Below are 18,920 nucleotides of genomic sequence, written 5' to 3' on the forward strand. Positions count from 1 at the left end.
CCTTATTTTCATGGTTCAGTGATTAACTAGGTTAGGTTCCTTTCTCGAATACTACAAGTAAAAAGTCAACTACACTTAACAACAAAAGAAACGCACCACATCCATTAATTTCTTTGGAGTTGAAATTTCTGTTGCATGTAACTTTTTAAACTAGAGGCTCTAAAGAGCCTGTGTCGCTCACCTTGGTCTAAGTGCATATTCGACAAAGGACACTCTCCGACATTGTAGACAAGAATAAAATTCACGACAAAAATCTCCTGTTTTGTTGATCTTGTATTGCTGATCATTTAGTCAGTTTTGTTTCTCTCTATCTTCTTTAGTTTTTGCTCAAAACACAAAAGAGGGTAAAAAAATCCTCATTTAAGGGCAACCACTCCTATAAAGAGTGACAGTCTACTAACTATATCGGCAAAATTTGACTTGTTAGTAGATCTTGCCTTGCTAATCATTTTTGTGATTTCAAGTGTCTATTTATCTATTACAATTTTTTTGTCATCAAAGGGCAATAATTCTAATAAGGAGTCGACTGGCGATTTTGACCATGTTTGACTTATTTGTAGAAATTGTCTTGCTGATCATTTTTGCAGTATAAAGTTTCTCTCCATCTATTTATTGCTTTCAAGATAAAAGGCAAAAATGAAAAACAATGGTAAAATTTGTCATTTAAGGGCAATAACTCATATAAGAAGTCGTCTGACAGTTTTGATGTGAATGAACAATTGGTAGAGCTCAACATTTTGAACATTTTGGCTTTGTCAGATTTCCTCTATTTATAACGGCTTTCAAAATAAGTCAAAACTTGCATTTTACCCCTATGTTCTATTTTTAGCCATGTCGGCCATCTTGGTTGCCAGGTGGGATCACCAGACACATTTTTTTTAACTAAGATACTCCAGTGATGATTGTGGCCAAGTTTTGTTAAATTTGGCACAGTATAGTTTCATCAGAGAAGATTTTTGTTAAAGTTAACAATGACGGACGACGGACACCAAGTGATGAGAAAAGCTCACTTGACCCTTGGGGTTAGGTGAGCCGAAAAATGATTGAAATGACTCAAAATTTTTAAATGTTTCTGAAGTCATTAAGGCCAAATTCTGTGAAAATAAAATTTTTCTTAATTTTAATTCTTTACATCTCAAAAAAACACATTTTTAACCAAAAAAACAAAAAATGTTGTCTAATTTTTTAAAACTAAAGTTGTGAGTATCTTGTTTTTGAATGGATCAAATCCCTGAATACAATCTATAAACTAGATACCCTAAGGAACATTCAATTAAAGTTTTTAAGTATTTGGCCAAGTAGTTTCAGAAAAGAAGATTTTTGAAAAAGTAATTAGACTTTCACAAAAAATGTTAAAAAAAACATTTTAAGGGCAATAACTCCTTAAGGGGTCAATTGACTATTTTGATCATGTTGACTTAGTTGTAGATCTTACTTAGCTGAACATTTATTGCCATTTATACTTTCTATCTATTATAATATTAAAGCAAATAATCAAAAACAGTAAAATTTAATAAAAATAAACTATTTCAAACAGTAACCCAACAATAGGTTGTCGAACTTGTCTGAAAATTTCATAACAGATAGAACATGACCCATTTATCACTTTAACTCCCGTTCACTTTTAATCTAACTCCTGTAGTTTTTGAGATATAAGCCAAAAACTGCTTTTGTCCCCTATGCTCTATTTTTAGCCATGGTGGCCATGTTTGTATAATATTCAAGATAATAACCAAAAACTGCAAAATTTCCTTAAAATTACCCATTTAATGGCAGCAACCCAACAATGTCTTTGATCTTGACCTATTGAACATTTTTACCCCATGTCAGATTTGCTATAAATGCTTTAGTTTTTGAGATATAAGCCAAAAACTGCATTTGACCCCTTATGTTCTTTTTTAGCCATGGCGGCCATGTTTGTTGATGGATCAAAACTTTGAATGCAATTTATAAACTAAGATACCCTCAGGAACATTCAGATAAAGTTTGAAGATATTTGGCCCAGTAGTTTCAGAGAAGATTCTTGAAATAGTTTACGACGATGACAGACGACGGACGACGACAGACGCCAAGTGATGGCATAAGCTCACATGGGGACTTTCGGGGCCCTGGTGAGCTAAAAATTACGGACTATCAGTTTCTTGATAGAATTCTTATATCTGTTGACCAATTTGAGATGGACTTGTCTTAGACTTTTGTTTTTGAAATCTCCATTGTCGCCACATAATGAAAATTTCTCTATAAACTCTGCATTAATTTAAATGTTATAATAAAAATATAATGGATTTCTACAAATTTGTTGAAAAAACAAAAAATTGTGGAACTACTTTATATGCTAAGATGTGGTGCATTATTTGTGCTGTTACGTATATATTTGGTTTATAGAATGATTGTGAGCTGTTCATCCATTATATTTTTATTATAACATTTAAATTAATGCAGAGTTTATAGAGAAATTTTCATTATGTGGCGACAATGGAGATTTCAAAAACAAAAGTCTGAGACAAGTCCATCTCAAATTGGTCAACAGATATAAGAATTCTATCAAGAAACTGATAGTCCGTAATTTTTAGCTCACCAGGGCCCCGAAAGTCCCCATGTGAGCTTATGCCATCACTTGGCGTCTGTCGTCGTCCGTCATCATCGTAAACTATTTCAAGAATCTTCTTTGAAACTACTGGGCCAAATATCTTCAAACTTTATCTGAATGTTCCTGAGGGTATCTTAGTTTATAAATTGCATTCAAAGTTTTGATCCATCAACAAACATGGCCGCCATGGCTAAAAAAGAACATAAGGGGTCAAATGCAGTTTTTGGCTTATATCTCAAAAACTAAAGCATTTATACAAATCTTGACATGGAGTAAAAATGTTCAATAGGTCAAGATCAAAGACATTGTTGGGTTGCTGCCATTAAATGGGTAATTTTAAGGAAATTTTGCAGTTTTTGGTTATTATCTTGAATATTATAGATAGAGATAAACTGTAAACAGCAATAATGTCCAGCAAAGTAAGACTACAAAAAAGCTAATATGACCAAAATTGTCAATTGACCCCTTAAGGAGTTATTACCTTTTAAAGACAATTTTACACAATTTGTTCATCATGTTTGCTAACATTTAAAAAAGTTCTCCTCTGAAACTACTGGGCCTAATACTCCTAAACTTGAACTGAATGTTCCTTAGGGTAACTGGTTTGTAAATTATATCCGAAGTTTTGATCCCTTAACAAACATGGCCGCCGTGGCTAAAAATAGAACATAGGAGTCAAATGCAGTTTTTGGTATTTATCTCAAAACCTATAGCAGTAAGTTAAAGTGATGAATAGGTCAAAATCTATCTGCTATGAAATTTTCAGACCAATTGGACCAACCATTGTAGGGTTACTGTCGGAAATAGTTTATTTTAATTTACTGTTTTTGGTTATCATCTTTAATATTATAATAGATAGAGAGAAAGTGTAAATGGCAAAAATGTTCAGCTTAGTAGGATCTTCAAATAAGTCAAATTATCAAAATAGTCAATTGACTCCTTAAGGAGTTATTGTCCTTGAAATGTTTATTTTTTACTAAATATTACGGACTTTCAGTTTCTTGATAGAATTCTTATCTGTTGACCAATTTGAGATGGACTTGTCTCAGACTTTTGTTTTTGAAATCTCCATTGTCGCCACATAATGAAAATTTCTCTATAAACTCTGCATTAATTTAAATGTTATAATAAAAATATAATGGATTTCTACAAATTTGTTGAAAAAACAAAAAATTGTGGAACTACTTTATATGCTAAGATGTGGTGCATTATTTGTGCTGTTACGTATATATTTGGTTTATAGAATGATTGTGAGCTGTTCATCTGACCTCAACTTCATTTTCATGGTTCATTGTCAGCATTTTTTAATAATTAGGTCTGTTTTTTCAGGACAATGAGTTTTACTAAACTATGTTGGGCTTCTAGAATGATTATAAGATATAATTGTCTGTCCACAGGTGTCACCAGACCTTGAGTTCATTTTCATAATTCACTGGTCAATGTTAAGTTTTCATGATGTTTCTTTTTAATAATACTATAAGTAATAGGTCAACCCACAGAACTGTAATTCAAAAATTAGTGTGTGCATTTATCATACCCCTGCTTTAAAAAAAAGTTTTCAGATTCATCACTCAACAATTTCCTGTTGACCGAACAATTGTATCATTTTACACATGATAGTCAAGTTGAAAATTTTCGTCACATTTATCTCAGGAACTACAATACAAGGATTTCTGAAATTTGGTTTTAGGGTTTATATAAGTCAGCTATAATACCGTGTGATGCGTCTTCAGATTCATCACTCAACAGCTTCCTGTTTACTGAAAAATTTGGGCGGGGGTATCATCAGTGAGCAGTAGCTCGCAGTTTCACTTGTTATTACATTTTTTTTTAGATGGACAATATTGCAAAATTCATAATGGCTATTTCTTAGAAAATCTGCATACAAATACATGTATCGAATTCAAAATAGTTCCCATTAATGCGATCCTTATTAATAAAATAAATAATAGCCAATAATTAAAAAGATTTCAGAAAATTTTAAATTAAAAATATTACAATATTGTTATTATTAGATGAACAATTGGATCATTTTAAAATAATAACTTCAACTTTTTCATTTAAACTAATTAATTTAAACTAACACTTTATAACCATATATAATTACAAAAGGTACGAAACGTCTCAGTTACAAAACAACAACGTAGTTACGAATCGACCAGGTACGAAACGACCAGGTTACGAAACGACCAGGTTACGTAACGACGTGCATTCCCTCATCTAGTTGCATTATTCCCATTAATAAAAACCTCATAATAATTTCTAACTTTACAGTAGTAAAAGATGTGTACATTGATTGTAAGGGTACAAGTCAATCTGTCAACATATATTTGTTTCACCTAACAGAAGTTCCCCTGGAACCTTTGTTATAAACAATGCCATAATATGTGTTTCAGTTGGAACAGATATTCTGTACCCTTTATTCTGTTAGGAACAAATACTGTAATATTTCTTCCACTTGGAACTTGTATTATGAAGGAATTTCTATTGCATGACACATTTGACATTAACTTTTGATCATCGGTAAATATAAATTTTCATATTAGAACTGTTTCTAAAATATCAATAGTTAACTATATTAGGTGGATATAATCATTGTTAATTGTAGATGTCTGTCTGACGGTTAGTTCTCTTACTTCTATCAACATTACTAATTAAAGAACCTTTGTGAGCAAGTTCACATACCCCACAGCCCATTGTCACTGGGTAAACAAAATCTCAGACTCATAACTCCTACAAAAGTAAACTGATAACAATTCTTGTTGATATGTACATCTACATATTATGTTCTTATTGTCTATAGTTTCATGAAACTCTGTTGTGGGGTTTCAGAGTAGTTGCCATGACAAATCTGTTGCAGTAGTATATTTAAGCCAAAACTCTTAATTTCAAAGGGGCATAACTCCTAGTAAAAATAAAATGCTCCGCAGGGCGCAGCTTGATACGACTGCAGAGGTCGAACCCTGAACAGTTGGGGCAAGTATGGACACAACATTCAAGCTTGATACAGCTCTGAATTTGGATTGTGATTAAATATTTGACACAGCATAGGTTTCTGACACAGAATGAATGTGGTCTAAGAACTTAAAAATTTTAAATTGGACATTCACCTATTATGGTCCAATATCCAAAATCTAAATACATGGTTAGATTCAGCATATCAAAGAACCCCAAGAATTCAATTTTTGATGAAATCAAACAAAGTTTAATTTTGGACCCTTTTGACCTAAATGTGGACAAAGTTGATAACGGGGCCCAAAAATCAAAAATCTAAATGCATGGTTAGATTCAGCATATCAAAGAACCCCATATATTCAATTTTTGTTGAAATCAAACAAAGTTTAATTTTGGACCCCGATTAGGACCAACTTGAAAACTGGGCCCATAATCAAAAATCTAAATACATGTTTAGATTCAACATATCAAAGAACCCTAAGAATTCAATTTTTGTTAAAATCAAACTAAGTTTAATTTTGGACCCTTTGGACCTTAATGTAGACCAATTTGAAAACGGAACCAAAAATTAAGAATCTAAATACACGGTTAGATTCGGCATATCAAAGAACCCCAATAATTCAATTTTTAATGAAATCAAACAAAGTTTAATTTTGGACCCTTTGGACCTCAATGTGGACCAATTTAAAAACGGGGCCCAAAATCCAAAAACTTAATACACGGTTAGATTCAGCGCATTAAAGAACCCCAAGAATTCAAGAATAAAACCCCATTGAAATTGGTCAAGAAATAAGCAATTTATACAAAGTATCTTCTTTTGCACAATACTGTGCAATTGAATATTTCTTGCTATTGCGCAATACTGTACAATTGACAATTTCTTGCTATAGCGCAATATTGTGCTATTGGATATTTCTTGCTATTGCGCAATACTGTGCAATTGAAGATTTCTTGCTATTGCACAATACTGTGCAATTGAAGATTTCTTGCTATTGTGCAATACTGTGCAATTGAAAATTTCTTGCTATTGCACAATACTTATTATATAATAATTTACACATCCTGTTTGGTGTGTATCTCCTACCATATCATTATTATTTGCTTTTAAATATAAATCAGAAATAACCAACTTAAAATGGAAAATTTTAAAAGAAAAAAAAAAAGGAAAAAAAGAAAAAAAAGGAAAACCCCCCCCCCCCCCCCAAATTTTTTGAACCCCCTTATGATTCATCACCCCCAAACTCAATCCCAGCCTTCCCTTTGTGGTATGGTACCTTGCAGTACAATTTCAGAGAGATCCATACACTTGAACACAAGTTATTGTCTGGAAACTAGAAAAATGTGTTTTTTGGCCCCTTTTTGGCCCCAAATTCCTAAACTTTTAGGGCAATTACCCCCAAACTCAAACCCAGCTTTCCCTTTGACATATGGAACCTTGTAGTACAATTTCAGAAAGATCCATACACTTACACACAAGTTATTGTCCTGAAACTAGAAAAATGCTTGTTTTTTGCACCTTTTTGGCCCCTAATTCCTATAATATTGAGGCAATTACCCCCATCATCAATCCCAGCCTTCCCTTTGTGGTATGGTACCTTGCAGTACAATTTCAGAGAGATCCATACACTTGAACACAAGTTATTGTCTGGAAACTAGAAAAAATGCTTATTTTTGGCCCCCAATTCCTAAACGTTTTGGGCAATTACCCCCAAACTCAATTCCAGCTTTCCCTTTGTGATATGGAACCTTGTAGTACAATTTCAGAAATATCCATACACTTACACACAAGTTATTGTCATGAAACTAGAAAAATGCTTGTTTTTTGCCCCTTTTTTGGCCCCTAATTCCTAAAATATTGAGGCAATTACCCCAAAATCAATTCCAGCCTTCCCTTTGTGATATGGAACCTTGTGGTTTAATGTCAGAGAGATCCATACACTTACACACAAGTTATTGTCTGGAAGTTACAAAAATGCTTATTTTTGGCCCCTAATTCCTTAACTGTTGGTACCATAACCCCCAAAATCAATCCCAACCTTCCTTTTGTGGTATTGAACCTTATGGTAAAGTTTCATAGAGATCCATTCACTTAAACTAAAGTTATAGTGCGAAAACTAATGTGTCTTCGGACGACGACGACAACAACGTCATACCATAATACGACCGCAAAATTTTTGCGGTCGTATAAAAATGAATCATATGCACATCTACATAGTATGTCCTTATTATCTACAAAGTTTCATGAAATTCTGTTGTGGTTTCTGAGGAGTTGCGATGACAAGAACAGGACTGAAGGACAGACAGATGGGCCAAAAACATTATACCCTACGGAACTTTGTTATGTCAGGTATAATAACTATATGTACTGTGCTAGTTAACAGTGTGAAGTTGATCAAATTCACATGCCAATGATTTTGTGGGTGTATTCTAGATTATGTGTTATTAAAAAGTATTCCTTCCTGGTTTTTTAATGTATAGTGTATTTCAAGTAAAACAAGCATGACAAAAAAAAGTGTTGAAAACTGATTATTTAAGTGAATTTTCTAAGTCCAAGGACCATAACTCTGCACAAAATCATCAGACCGGAACAAAATTCGAACTTGATCTGTAACTTGTCATGATAAAACAATACACAAAATATCAAATCAATATCTTCAAGCGTGAAGAAAAAAAGTGTGGAAAACTGATTTGCCAGACTGACGGATGTGGACAGACAGACAGACAGACAGACGGATGGAGAGCAAACCTAAAGTCCCCTTCGATTTCGACGGTAGGGGACTAATAAATGGGGAATGTGTCCATTGGACACAGATGATGCCCCCGCTTACATATAAGGTTATAAAGGGACATAACTCAAGAACGATAAAAGTGATGCTACCTAAATTCATACTTGATCCGAGTTCTGTGGTAATAAGCATTGTTCATAAGTTTCATAACATTTGGTTGAGGCAAAGTTAAGTAAGAGAACAGAAACAAAAAATTCAGCAATTACTCTTTTGTAAACGGGCATAACTCTAGAACGGTAAAAGTGAAGCCACCAAAATTCAAACTTGATCTCTGTTTTGTGGTAATAAGCATTGTGTATAAGTTTCATAACATTTGGTTGAGGCAAACTAAAGTTAGAGAAAGGAAACCAATTTTGTGACGTACGTATGCGCAAGGGTAAAACTTAATGCCCCCTACTCTATGGTGGGGGCATAAAAAAAAACACTTCTTTCCCCAACAACCAAATGGTTTCAAACTTGCCAAAAATTGGTACAACTTTCTCCTTTTTTCTGCATGCAGGTCTAGCACAAAAAAATACAACAAGACTTGTTTTTAAGTAATTCTTTTCATCAATTTTAATATAATATTTATATTACATATACAGTTTGATGGAAATCTCTATGATTGGGACAATTCCATGCTATATCTACACTCATTTAAAAACCTTGGAATTGCATATACCAAAGTGGGACCTGCTCCCTTATGTTAAAACATTAACAAATTAAAAACTGGCCCTATGTACATCATAAATTCCAAATTAGGAATGTCAACATGAAATTATTAAAAATTATATCATCTATTCAAATTCGGGGCAAGTGTTAATCCAAGTTAGCATAAGGAACAGATTATTATCCACTAAAGGAATGGTTGCATTCTGAACTTCAATTCAATGACTTGACTCTTCATTTTTTTTTACTTAACTAATGTTGAAATCTGATTAACTTTCTTTATATCATATTAATTTTTACAATCAATATTCATTTTTCATTTTAAAGTGTTTTTTTTATATAAAATGCATGGTTTTTATTTAACAAGAAATTTTCACAATACTCGTTAATAAACAATTATCATTATGTCATTCACAAAATACACAATTTTTTTCTTTGGTGGGAGGAACTGTTTTTCACAGATAAGATGAAAATCTTCTCCTTAAATTTTAATTAGTATTAACATTTACATTTTTATTATTTCAACAACTAATCAAATCATTCTTTGAAATAGAAAAATTAACAAAATTAACAATTATTTGTTTTTTATTTGAAATTTGATTATCTCTAAAAGCAGTTTCGTAATTTGCATATATTTTTTATACAAACAGATTCTCTGAGGTACCTTTTTGTGATATACTTTTTACCTGAATATATTTCCCAGCAAAGATAAATAATTTAACAAACATTTTGCCTCCTTTTCAAAGGATATTCTTTTTTTATATTAATAAACCAACGAGAAATATTTTCCAATTGTATATCCCATTAACAAAATTACAGAGGAAACAATTGTCTCCCTTTAACACTATGAACCAAAGGGAGATAATTGTTTAATTTGTGTAATTCTGCTATTAAAGTGAGGGAGTCTGACTAATACATCTCAGTAAAATATTTATTTACAAAAACTGAAGCAAATGGACTTTGAAAGTCCAAGAAAATGAGACAGACTTTGAAGGCTTTTTAAAAAACAAAGAAAGAGAAAAGTAAACAAAGAAAAATGTTGGCCACTTTTGAAGCAGTGGTGAGGATTTGTGCATCACGTGAATATCAATGCTTTAACAGAATATAACGTTTCTATAATGTTTGGCATATGGCATTCCGAACACAATGAACACCTGTTGTCATTATAAAAATACATAAAAATATGATTGGGTTGAAGAAATGTACAACGTTTTGTTGTGTAATACCCTGCCTGGTCAATAATATATATACAACAGACCACATAAAGAAATCTAAATCAAATAACTTAATTCATCGTTCATTAGTTCACACACTCTAATCATGACAAGACTGATATATGAAGATACACTTTGTTGTAGTGTCATTTGTAAGAAAACATTTTAGAATGGACAAAGCATTTGCTGAAGCAAAATTTATGATTTGAGGTAAATCAGTAATGAGTTTGCAGAAATTAAGTTTCATCAATGGTTTTTAAGCTTTAATATGATACAGAATGAAAATAATCTGTGTTATTTAGAAGCTTAGAATATATTTATGAAAATTACCATCACAAACGTACCAATGATTTTAAAATGTTATGTCCCTAACCATAGGTCACCTTTTTAAAGGCTTCTCTCACACATTAAAATCATGTTTTAGTTTATTTAATCGAAGCAGAATCAAATATCACATAATGAATAAAAACTGAAAACACTTGACCAAGATATAAGACAAACATCATAAAACACTACACAGAAAACTGAAGATTGGATCATTATCTTTATAGAAATTTTTCCCAATTCTTTCAAAAATAACTATAAATGGCATGACCAAAAACTAATATGGTCCATGTAATATTTGTAGGACAAAACCAGAATTTCCTAATAACAGAACAGCAGAGAATCAGGACATTAAATTCTTTCTTTATGTGGTCTGATATTTGTGTTTTCTACATATATATTCTCATTCATAAATATATACAATTAATTCTCTTCATAGCACTATAAAATATCAAATATAAACACAATTTCACAATGTGATGCAACCAGCAACTCAATACGTGTTCACATTTTTCACTCTTGCCACTTAGTATGCAAATAAAACAACATGACCATAAAATAATCTGAGCTTTTCAAGAAAATACCTCCAGGGAGCGTTATACCATTAAAACAACATTCTAAATAATATGTGCAGTAGAAATATTCAGTCAAAACATTTAAAAGAATGAATATTAGTTTGTGACTATTTTTTTCAACATTTTAAAGATGGGATAATATACCATGTTTTTTTAAGCTCCAACTCAGCAGATTAGAATTGCCCAAAGGTTCTGTAATAGATAGAAGTTAGTTACCTCCAAATGTTTTGTACAACATCTTTCTTCCTTAGGCTCTGATGAATTTTTGAGGGAGATAATTTAATAATATACACAAAACACATGGTCAGTTACTTTACCTGTAGTTTCTTATGGTCAAAATTATCTTATATCTCCTTATTTTAACAATGTTAATACAATGTAAAAAATAATCATCAAATCTCAAACTACATTTCCAGTCAAGATTAAGTTTGGAATTAGCATCCAGATGTGGTTCTAAACTGCAATCAATTAATCAATCAATCAAACTTCAGGGTTATTCCAGAAAACAATTGTAAGACGTTTTGGGGTTGTAAGAATCATAAGAGGGTTGGTTTATGGTTGTAGGAATTGTAAAAGGATTTCAGGGTTTGTAAAAAGTTTTTTCTCACACATTTTTTTTTTATCTGAAAAATTCATTTGAAAAATTTGTAAATTCTATTTTGAAATAAACAATCAAAACATTTTTGACTTTAGGAATATTACAACCCATATGAGACGATTTGTTTTTGAAATAGCCCACAAGGTACCTATACCAAAGAAGGTATTGTATTATGTAGTTGCATCGATTTTTTGGGGGGATAGATTTCTATTCTACAAAATGCATCTTGACACTTGCTAAATTTGAGAGAATTATAAAAATTAATGACATTCTGGTTAATAATGGGGTGGGTGTCTGTTATTTTGATTCTTATGGACAAACATTGCAGCAAAATTGGTTCAACCATTAATGCATAGGTGTATTTATACTGTAAACTATAGTAGTACTTTTGATAATATAAACTCAACTTCTATTTAATCTGAATGAACACCTATTTCATCTCAATAAAATATTCAGCCTCAAGTTCTTTTCACATGGGTTTTTTTCTCTCTCTTTTCTTTTTGCAAGAAACAGTTGTATGGAAGAAATAAGTTGCATTCTGGGAAAAATGAACTAATTGTTTCAATTCATTATCCATCAGACTGAGCTAGGCATTTCATAAAAGGTAAATATAACATTACATCAAAAGTTCAATTTCAGGTCAATTCTGATTTCAATTGTTTAAAATGCATTTTTAATTACTGCTAGCATTTTAAATAGAAATTCTTTCAGTAGAAAGGTTGATTTAGGTAACTCTGCATTAGTTTACAGTTTTTTTGGGTGCAAAGATCTCTTTAAAAGATCATAACTGAATTAATAAAGAGCTGCGCCATGAGCGCATGATAAGCCCGTCGCTTTTTCAATAGATATAAACCAGTCACCAAAGTTTCATGAAACTGCTCAAGGCATTTTTGAGTAATTGTCCGAAAAACTGGAAAATCCCCCTTTTTTAATGAATAAAACCCCCACAACTCGGAAACGTAAAATCTAAAATTTATTGAATTCGAAAGGGAGGTCACATCAATAGACATAAACAATTCACCAAAGTCTCATGAAAACTGCTCAAGGCATTTTTGAGTAATTGTCCGAAAACGGGAAAATCTCCCTTTTTTAATGAATAAAACCCCATAACTCAGAAACTATGAAAATGGAAAGGGAGCTCACATCAATAGATATAAAAATTCACCAAAGCTTCATGAAAACTGTTCAAGAAAACTGTTCAAAGCATAATACGTCCAGTAAACTCCGAAATAAATTACCAAATGATTTTTTTTAATGATTGTATCATTTTTGCTGCAAATATTTGACAAAAACAGCACAAACAATTAAGAAATGTTGTGAAATAACAATTCACCGGTTCTCCTACAGGAATGATTTCCGGACTAGTATCAAGTGAGAATGAGTGTTGCTATAGAAACGGTATACCTCCGAGATATAATACTGATAATATCCTTAAAATTTGCTGACAAATATACACAGGCAAGACATTACAATACCTGAATGTTTTTAATTGCAGCTCTTTTCACAAAAATCTTAAGATTAAAACAGTTTGTTATTTACACTGAAATACTTTGGAATAAACAGGATTTTCATTTTTGTGAAAAGAGTCGCTTTATAAAACTAATCACAATTTTAGTTGTTGTTTTATAATTGTCTACATTTTCAAAAATGCCTGAGAATACACAAAATTTATATCATAACTATTTATCCCATCATTTAATTTTTATCTTACTGAAAAAAATATCCACAAATTTCAATAATATTGACAAAGAAGGATTCACATATAATAACTAATAGCCAAAAAGTAGATGTTGCTTGCTCCAAAAGGTTCTATTCTGTGTCACTTAGACATTTTTAAATCACATTTATTGACTGGCAAAAGTTACTTCCCTTAAATAAATTAAGTCAAAAGATTTAGACACAGCATGTTCTAAATTACCAGATATGAAGTATTTAAATGCATTCAGGCTTAAATGATTTAATGAAGAGTAATTGCTTCTCATTAAGTTTTATTCCTTGACTGTACAAAATTAAATTAAATATCTAATTCAAATGCAAATTACTTTCTATATAATATACTAAGATTTACAAAAGCCAGAAATCAATCATTTTTTCCAAGTAATTTTCCTTTTGATCAAAGGGGGATAATGTGTTTCTGAAAATAATTATCTCCCTTTGATAACATCTGATTATATATATTTTTTATCCAAGCCCTTGTTCTTTCCATCAACCAGTGTAATTACCTTGAAATCCAATTTTTTCAACCTTTAAATTGAACATAGTATTCTGATTCAAATATTGTCTGTTGTGAATTATCTTATTATGCAAGTCATGTAGTGGATTATAGACATACAAATATATATGATTCATTCCTGCAAAAAATCATAGGGGTAAATGTCTGCATTTTGTAATACATTGATGAATTGTCCCTGTTTACATAAATTGATTTAAATGGGGTATAAACACTTTCATGCCAATGTCCATTCTTGTTCATATTTCACACAAACTTTCTCAACAAAAAAATGGTCTAATAAATAAGAAAATATCATCCACACTTCAAAATCAACAAAACTAACACAATTTCAACAAAACTGTTAACTTCTATATTATGTTTATAACTAAAGTAAAAAGCTGTCAATTGAAAAAAATTAAATATCACTTTCTGAGCAATGTTGAAACCCAATGAAGTTTAACCTACTTTTTTTTTTTATTTCAATAGATTTCCATTGCTGCAAAATCACAAGAGACCATTGGGGGTCTTAATCCATATCAAAGAATCATTCTTTATTTGGAAGGTAAACATTTTTTTTTCAATTTCCCTAGAGTTTGAAAAAAATTATCAAAGAAAATACAACTTAACAGCGATATCAATCTCTTGTTTTGTGTTAAATTTCAGATATGAAAAAAAAACAAACATTTAGATGTCAGCAACTACTGAAACAGTTAAATGTGAATCCTTATGGATCCAAATTTTTTCTATGTTTTTTTTTTCAAAATGAACTACAAACTAGACAAATTTATAAACTGTTTTTAAGTTATGACAGTTGCCAATACACTATTCCATCAAAGGATCACACCCCTAACAAACAAACAAAAACACCCCTAACAAACAAACAACAGTGAAACCAAAATGTTTTCACTCAATAGATATAAGAAGATGTGGTATGAGTGCTAATGAGACAACTCTCCATCCAAGTCAAAATTTATAAAAGTAAACCATTATAGGTCACAGTACGGTCTTCAACACGGAGCCTTGGCTCACACCGAACAGCAAGCTACAAAGGGCCCCAAAAAATTACTAGTGTAAAACCATTCAGGAAAACCAAGTTTAGAAACATTAATTTCTTAGTATCAATTATTTTCATGGCATAATATTTAACTAACCCTTTTTCCTTTACACCAAATTCGATATCAACTGACATTTCTACCAATGACTACCATTAAAAAAAAAACATAAGAAATTATTGTTTGAACATAATTATAAAGGAAGATATATCACTACTTTGAAATAGCCTGAAAACTGTCAACAACCAAAATAACATGTTCAACATAACACAACACATTTGAATGTCATGACCCTATCATATTAAGTCCACAAGTTGGCAACTATGATATACATTTTGATAACAACATTTGAGAAAATCACATTTTGTCCACTTACAAAACATTGAGCTAACAATTTTGATTTTAGCTGTATATGTCATACATGTATTCATCAGTAAAAAAATAATCTATTCTACAGACTAGCAGCTTTAAGGTGGTACCAAACACCTTGACTTAAATTAATTTGACTCGTTTAATTTTCATAAAATTTTGACAAAATATTTACTTTGACCCTTTGACAAAAATATCAAAATTTCAAAAAACTTGAACCACACACTTTATTGGAAAAATTTCATTGGATATATAGCAGTTTGACAAACACTAATTTTGATCATTGAGAAGCTTAATATTTCCTTAAAAATAGAACATGATTAAAATGTTGAGCTGACTTTTACAGAGTTATCTCCCTGTAGTGTTATGTACCACCTCAAAAAATAGAAAATTCAAGAACATCTTGCAAATGAGATTTCTTTATACAGAAAAAAAATATTGAAACATTTTTTCTCCTATTAAAATCCATTGTTTTATCTTCCTATCTTACCCTAAACCATGCATGTGATATCTTAAAAATCATCAAACTTATTATTTTCAAAACAATGATCCCTAAATTCATTTTAAGACTTGTTATATCCTAACAGTAGGAAAAAATTCATCCATTTACCTATTTGCTCATAAGCCCTCAATTCCTTCAAATTTTGACAAACATTTTTAAAACAGTGATAGCTGTTAATATGTAGTGTAGTTTACTCAATCAAAAGTCAGACTAAAAACAAAATTTACTCTAGTTAAATCAGTCATTTACTAGAATTTTAAATTTATTGCTGTACAACTATGTTTCTAGTATGAACAAAGACTTTTATGAGTACATGATTATCCTAGCAGGGGTACTCCACTTTCAATTAAGTACTGCATAAATATTTTTTTAATTTTTGGGACATTTTATTATTAAAATGTTAATGACAGGACAATTTCACATTTTAATACTTTTTTTTTATTACAAAGTAAAATTACCCCTGCAAAAAGGACCAAGTACTTATAACAAGATTGTACTGCAAATTAAGTCGTGTGACCTCATTTCAATCTAAACAACAGTAAAACTGGAATAACAGTAACCTAATTTGCAGCTTAAAACAACAAAATATTCAACTACACAAGAGAGAAAAACAATTCTCTCAGTGGAGCATTCAACTTGCATATAAAAAATGACGTGAACTATTTAAAATTTCTCCATGCAGATTGACAACAACCCATCATTAGTACTCATTAGTCAGAATAAATATATAAAATTGATAGTAATGATTGGCTGGCGTCATGGCAGGTCCCAGGGTTATCTCATCACAGATTCTCACCATCGTTAGCAAGTTTTATTTTGGCGATGGACGTTTCAGCACCACCTTTTAATGATGTAAAATACTGCAGATTCCTGTCAGTTTTAAGGCTTAAGTTAATCACAGACAACGATTACACCAAAACGTATCCTCATACAGGCCCGTTTGCTACAGGATTAATTACACTATCAGTCTTTTCTTCTTTGGTATCAGAACTGAAATAACAATATACAAAAAAGTATCAATCATATGTTACTAAACCTGGAAAGTAAGTTTTATTTGACAAGCGAAGTAACATAAGTTATCTACATTCAAATGTTAGTTGTTTATTCAAATAACTATCATAATATTTATACAAGGGTCGATGAAATTATTTTAAAATCTAAACTCACCATTCACATTTAAGTTCATGCAAATTTCACCCTTTATATATTTGCTGGTCGATCAGCAAAAATTAGGTCATTTGATCTCAGGACAACTCTCAATACCAAAATGCCATTACTTGGTTGCTTTCACACATTTTGAAATAGACCTTATTTTAGAGAAGGCCCTCCATACAAAGATATTTAAGAGAAATCTTAGCTAACAGTTCAAATGTATCAAGAAACCGTTTCATAGACTTGACAGACCAAATTTTAGTGTGTGTCTTGCCTACAATCTTCCAAGAGACAGTTTGGTAGACTTGACAGACCATATTTTAGTGTGTGCCTTAGCTACAATTTTGAAGAGATTTTGATGGACTTGGGAGACCATATTTTAGTGTGTGCCTAACCTACAATCTTCCAAGAGACAGTTTGGTAGACTTGACAGACCATATTTTAGTGTGTGCCTTAGCTACAATCTACCAGAGATTTTGATGGACTTGGGAGGCCATATTTTAGTGTGTGCCTTACCAACAATCTTCCAGAGATTTTGATGGACTTGGGAGACCATATTTTAGTGTGTGCCTTACCAACAATCTTCCAGAGATTTTGATGGACTTGGGAGACCATATTTTAGTGTGTGCCTTACCAATAATCTTCAAGACAGTTTGGTAGACTTGGGAGACCATATTTTAGTGTGTGCCTTACCTACAATCTTCAAGATACAGTTTAGTAGACTTGACAGACCATATTTTAGTGTGTGCCTTACCTACAATCTTCCAGAGATTTTGATGGACTTGGGAGACCATATTTTAGTGTGTGCCTTACTTACAATCTTCAAGAGAGTTTGGTAGACTTGACAGACCATATTTTAGTGTGTGCCTTAGCTACAATCTTCCAAGAGACAGTTTGGTAGACTTGACAGACCATATTTTAGTGTGTGCCTTACCTATAATCTTCCAGAGATTTTGATGGACTTGACAAGACCATATTTTAGTGTGTGCCTTACCTACAATCTTCAAGAGACGGTTTGGTAGACTTGGGAGACCATATTTTAGTGTACACTTGTGCCTTAGCTACAATCTTCAAGACACAGTTTGGTAGACTTGGGAGACCATATTTAAGTGTGTGCCTTACCTACAATCTTCAAGACACAGTTTGGTAGACTTGACAGACCATATTTTAGTGTGTGCCTTACCTACAATCTTCAAGAGACAGTTTAGTAGACTTGACAGACCATATTTTAGCGTGTGCCTTACCTACAATCTTCAAGAGACAGTTTGGTAGACTTGACAGACCATATTTTAGTGTATGCCTTACCTACAATCTTCAAGAGACAGTTTGGTAGACTCAGTTGATGGACCATTAACCTCTACTTCAACTACATGTTGAACACTAACATCTATAACTTTTTCTGACTTTATTAATCCTGATGATGCTAAAAAGCTACAATTACAAAATTTGAAATATTCTGTAATTTTTTATTATCAATTAGTTTCATACTGTAATAAAATTCTGAGTTATACATCTGATACTTGTCAGATTAATACTGTCCATGTTTTGTAACAATGGCTATTTTTTTTGTTAATACTGTCAATATAAAATCATGTGTGTGTATGTTAATATTATATCAAATTTGTAACTACTAATAAAATAAATACAAAACATGTACATGTAGAAAACAAGTGCTATCACAGTGATTGATTTTAAGTTGATAGTCTTAAAGATTTAAAGTTTAGATTTTAAGTTGATAGTCCTAAAGATTTAAAGTTTAACTACAAGTATCACATAAATTTAACATTATCAATGATCCATGAAAATAAGGTCAATGTCAGATAAACCAAACCAGACAGACATGTACACCTTACAATTATTCCGTACACCAAATACAGTAGACCTATTGCTTATAGTATACAAGAAACATACTTAATGAGGAAAACTTATCATTGACTTATGAA

The 18,920-nt window shown here is 31.5% G+C and overlaps 1 protein-coding gene across 5 annotated transcripts in view; it reads right to left on the bottom strand.

Annotated features, from left to right (window-relative positions):
* Positions 1-8,857: 8,857 nt before the first annotated feature.
* LOC127726713 (serine/threonine-protein phosphatase 6 regulatory subunit 3-like) overlaps positions 8,858-18,920 on the bottom strand; it is a 52,831-nt gene continuing 42,768 nt past the window's right edge. For all 5 annotated transcript variants that reach the window (XM_052234185.1, XM_052234184.1, XM_052234183.1 and 2 more), the window contains 2 exons: positions 18,283-18,408; positions 8,858-16,815 (listed from right to left, as the gene is read on the bottom strand). In XM_052234185.1, the coding sequence (XP_052090145.1) occupies positions 16,752-16,815; positions 18,283-18,408 (190 nt within the window). In that variant the 3' untranslated portion in view covers positions 8,858-16,751. The remainder of the gene's footprint in view (positions 16,816-18,282; positions 18,409-18,920) is intronic.

Source organism: Mytilus californianus, unplaced genomic scaffold (assembly GCF_021869535.1).
Source record: "Mytilus californianus isolate M0D057914Y unplaced genomic scaffold, xbMytCali1.0.p SCAF_18, whole genome shotgun sequence".
Taxonomy (NCBI): Eukaryota; Metazoa; Mollusca; class Bivalvia; order Mytilida; family Mytilidae; genus Mytilus; species Mytilus californianus.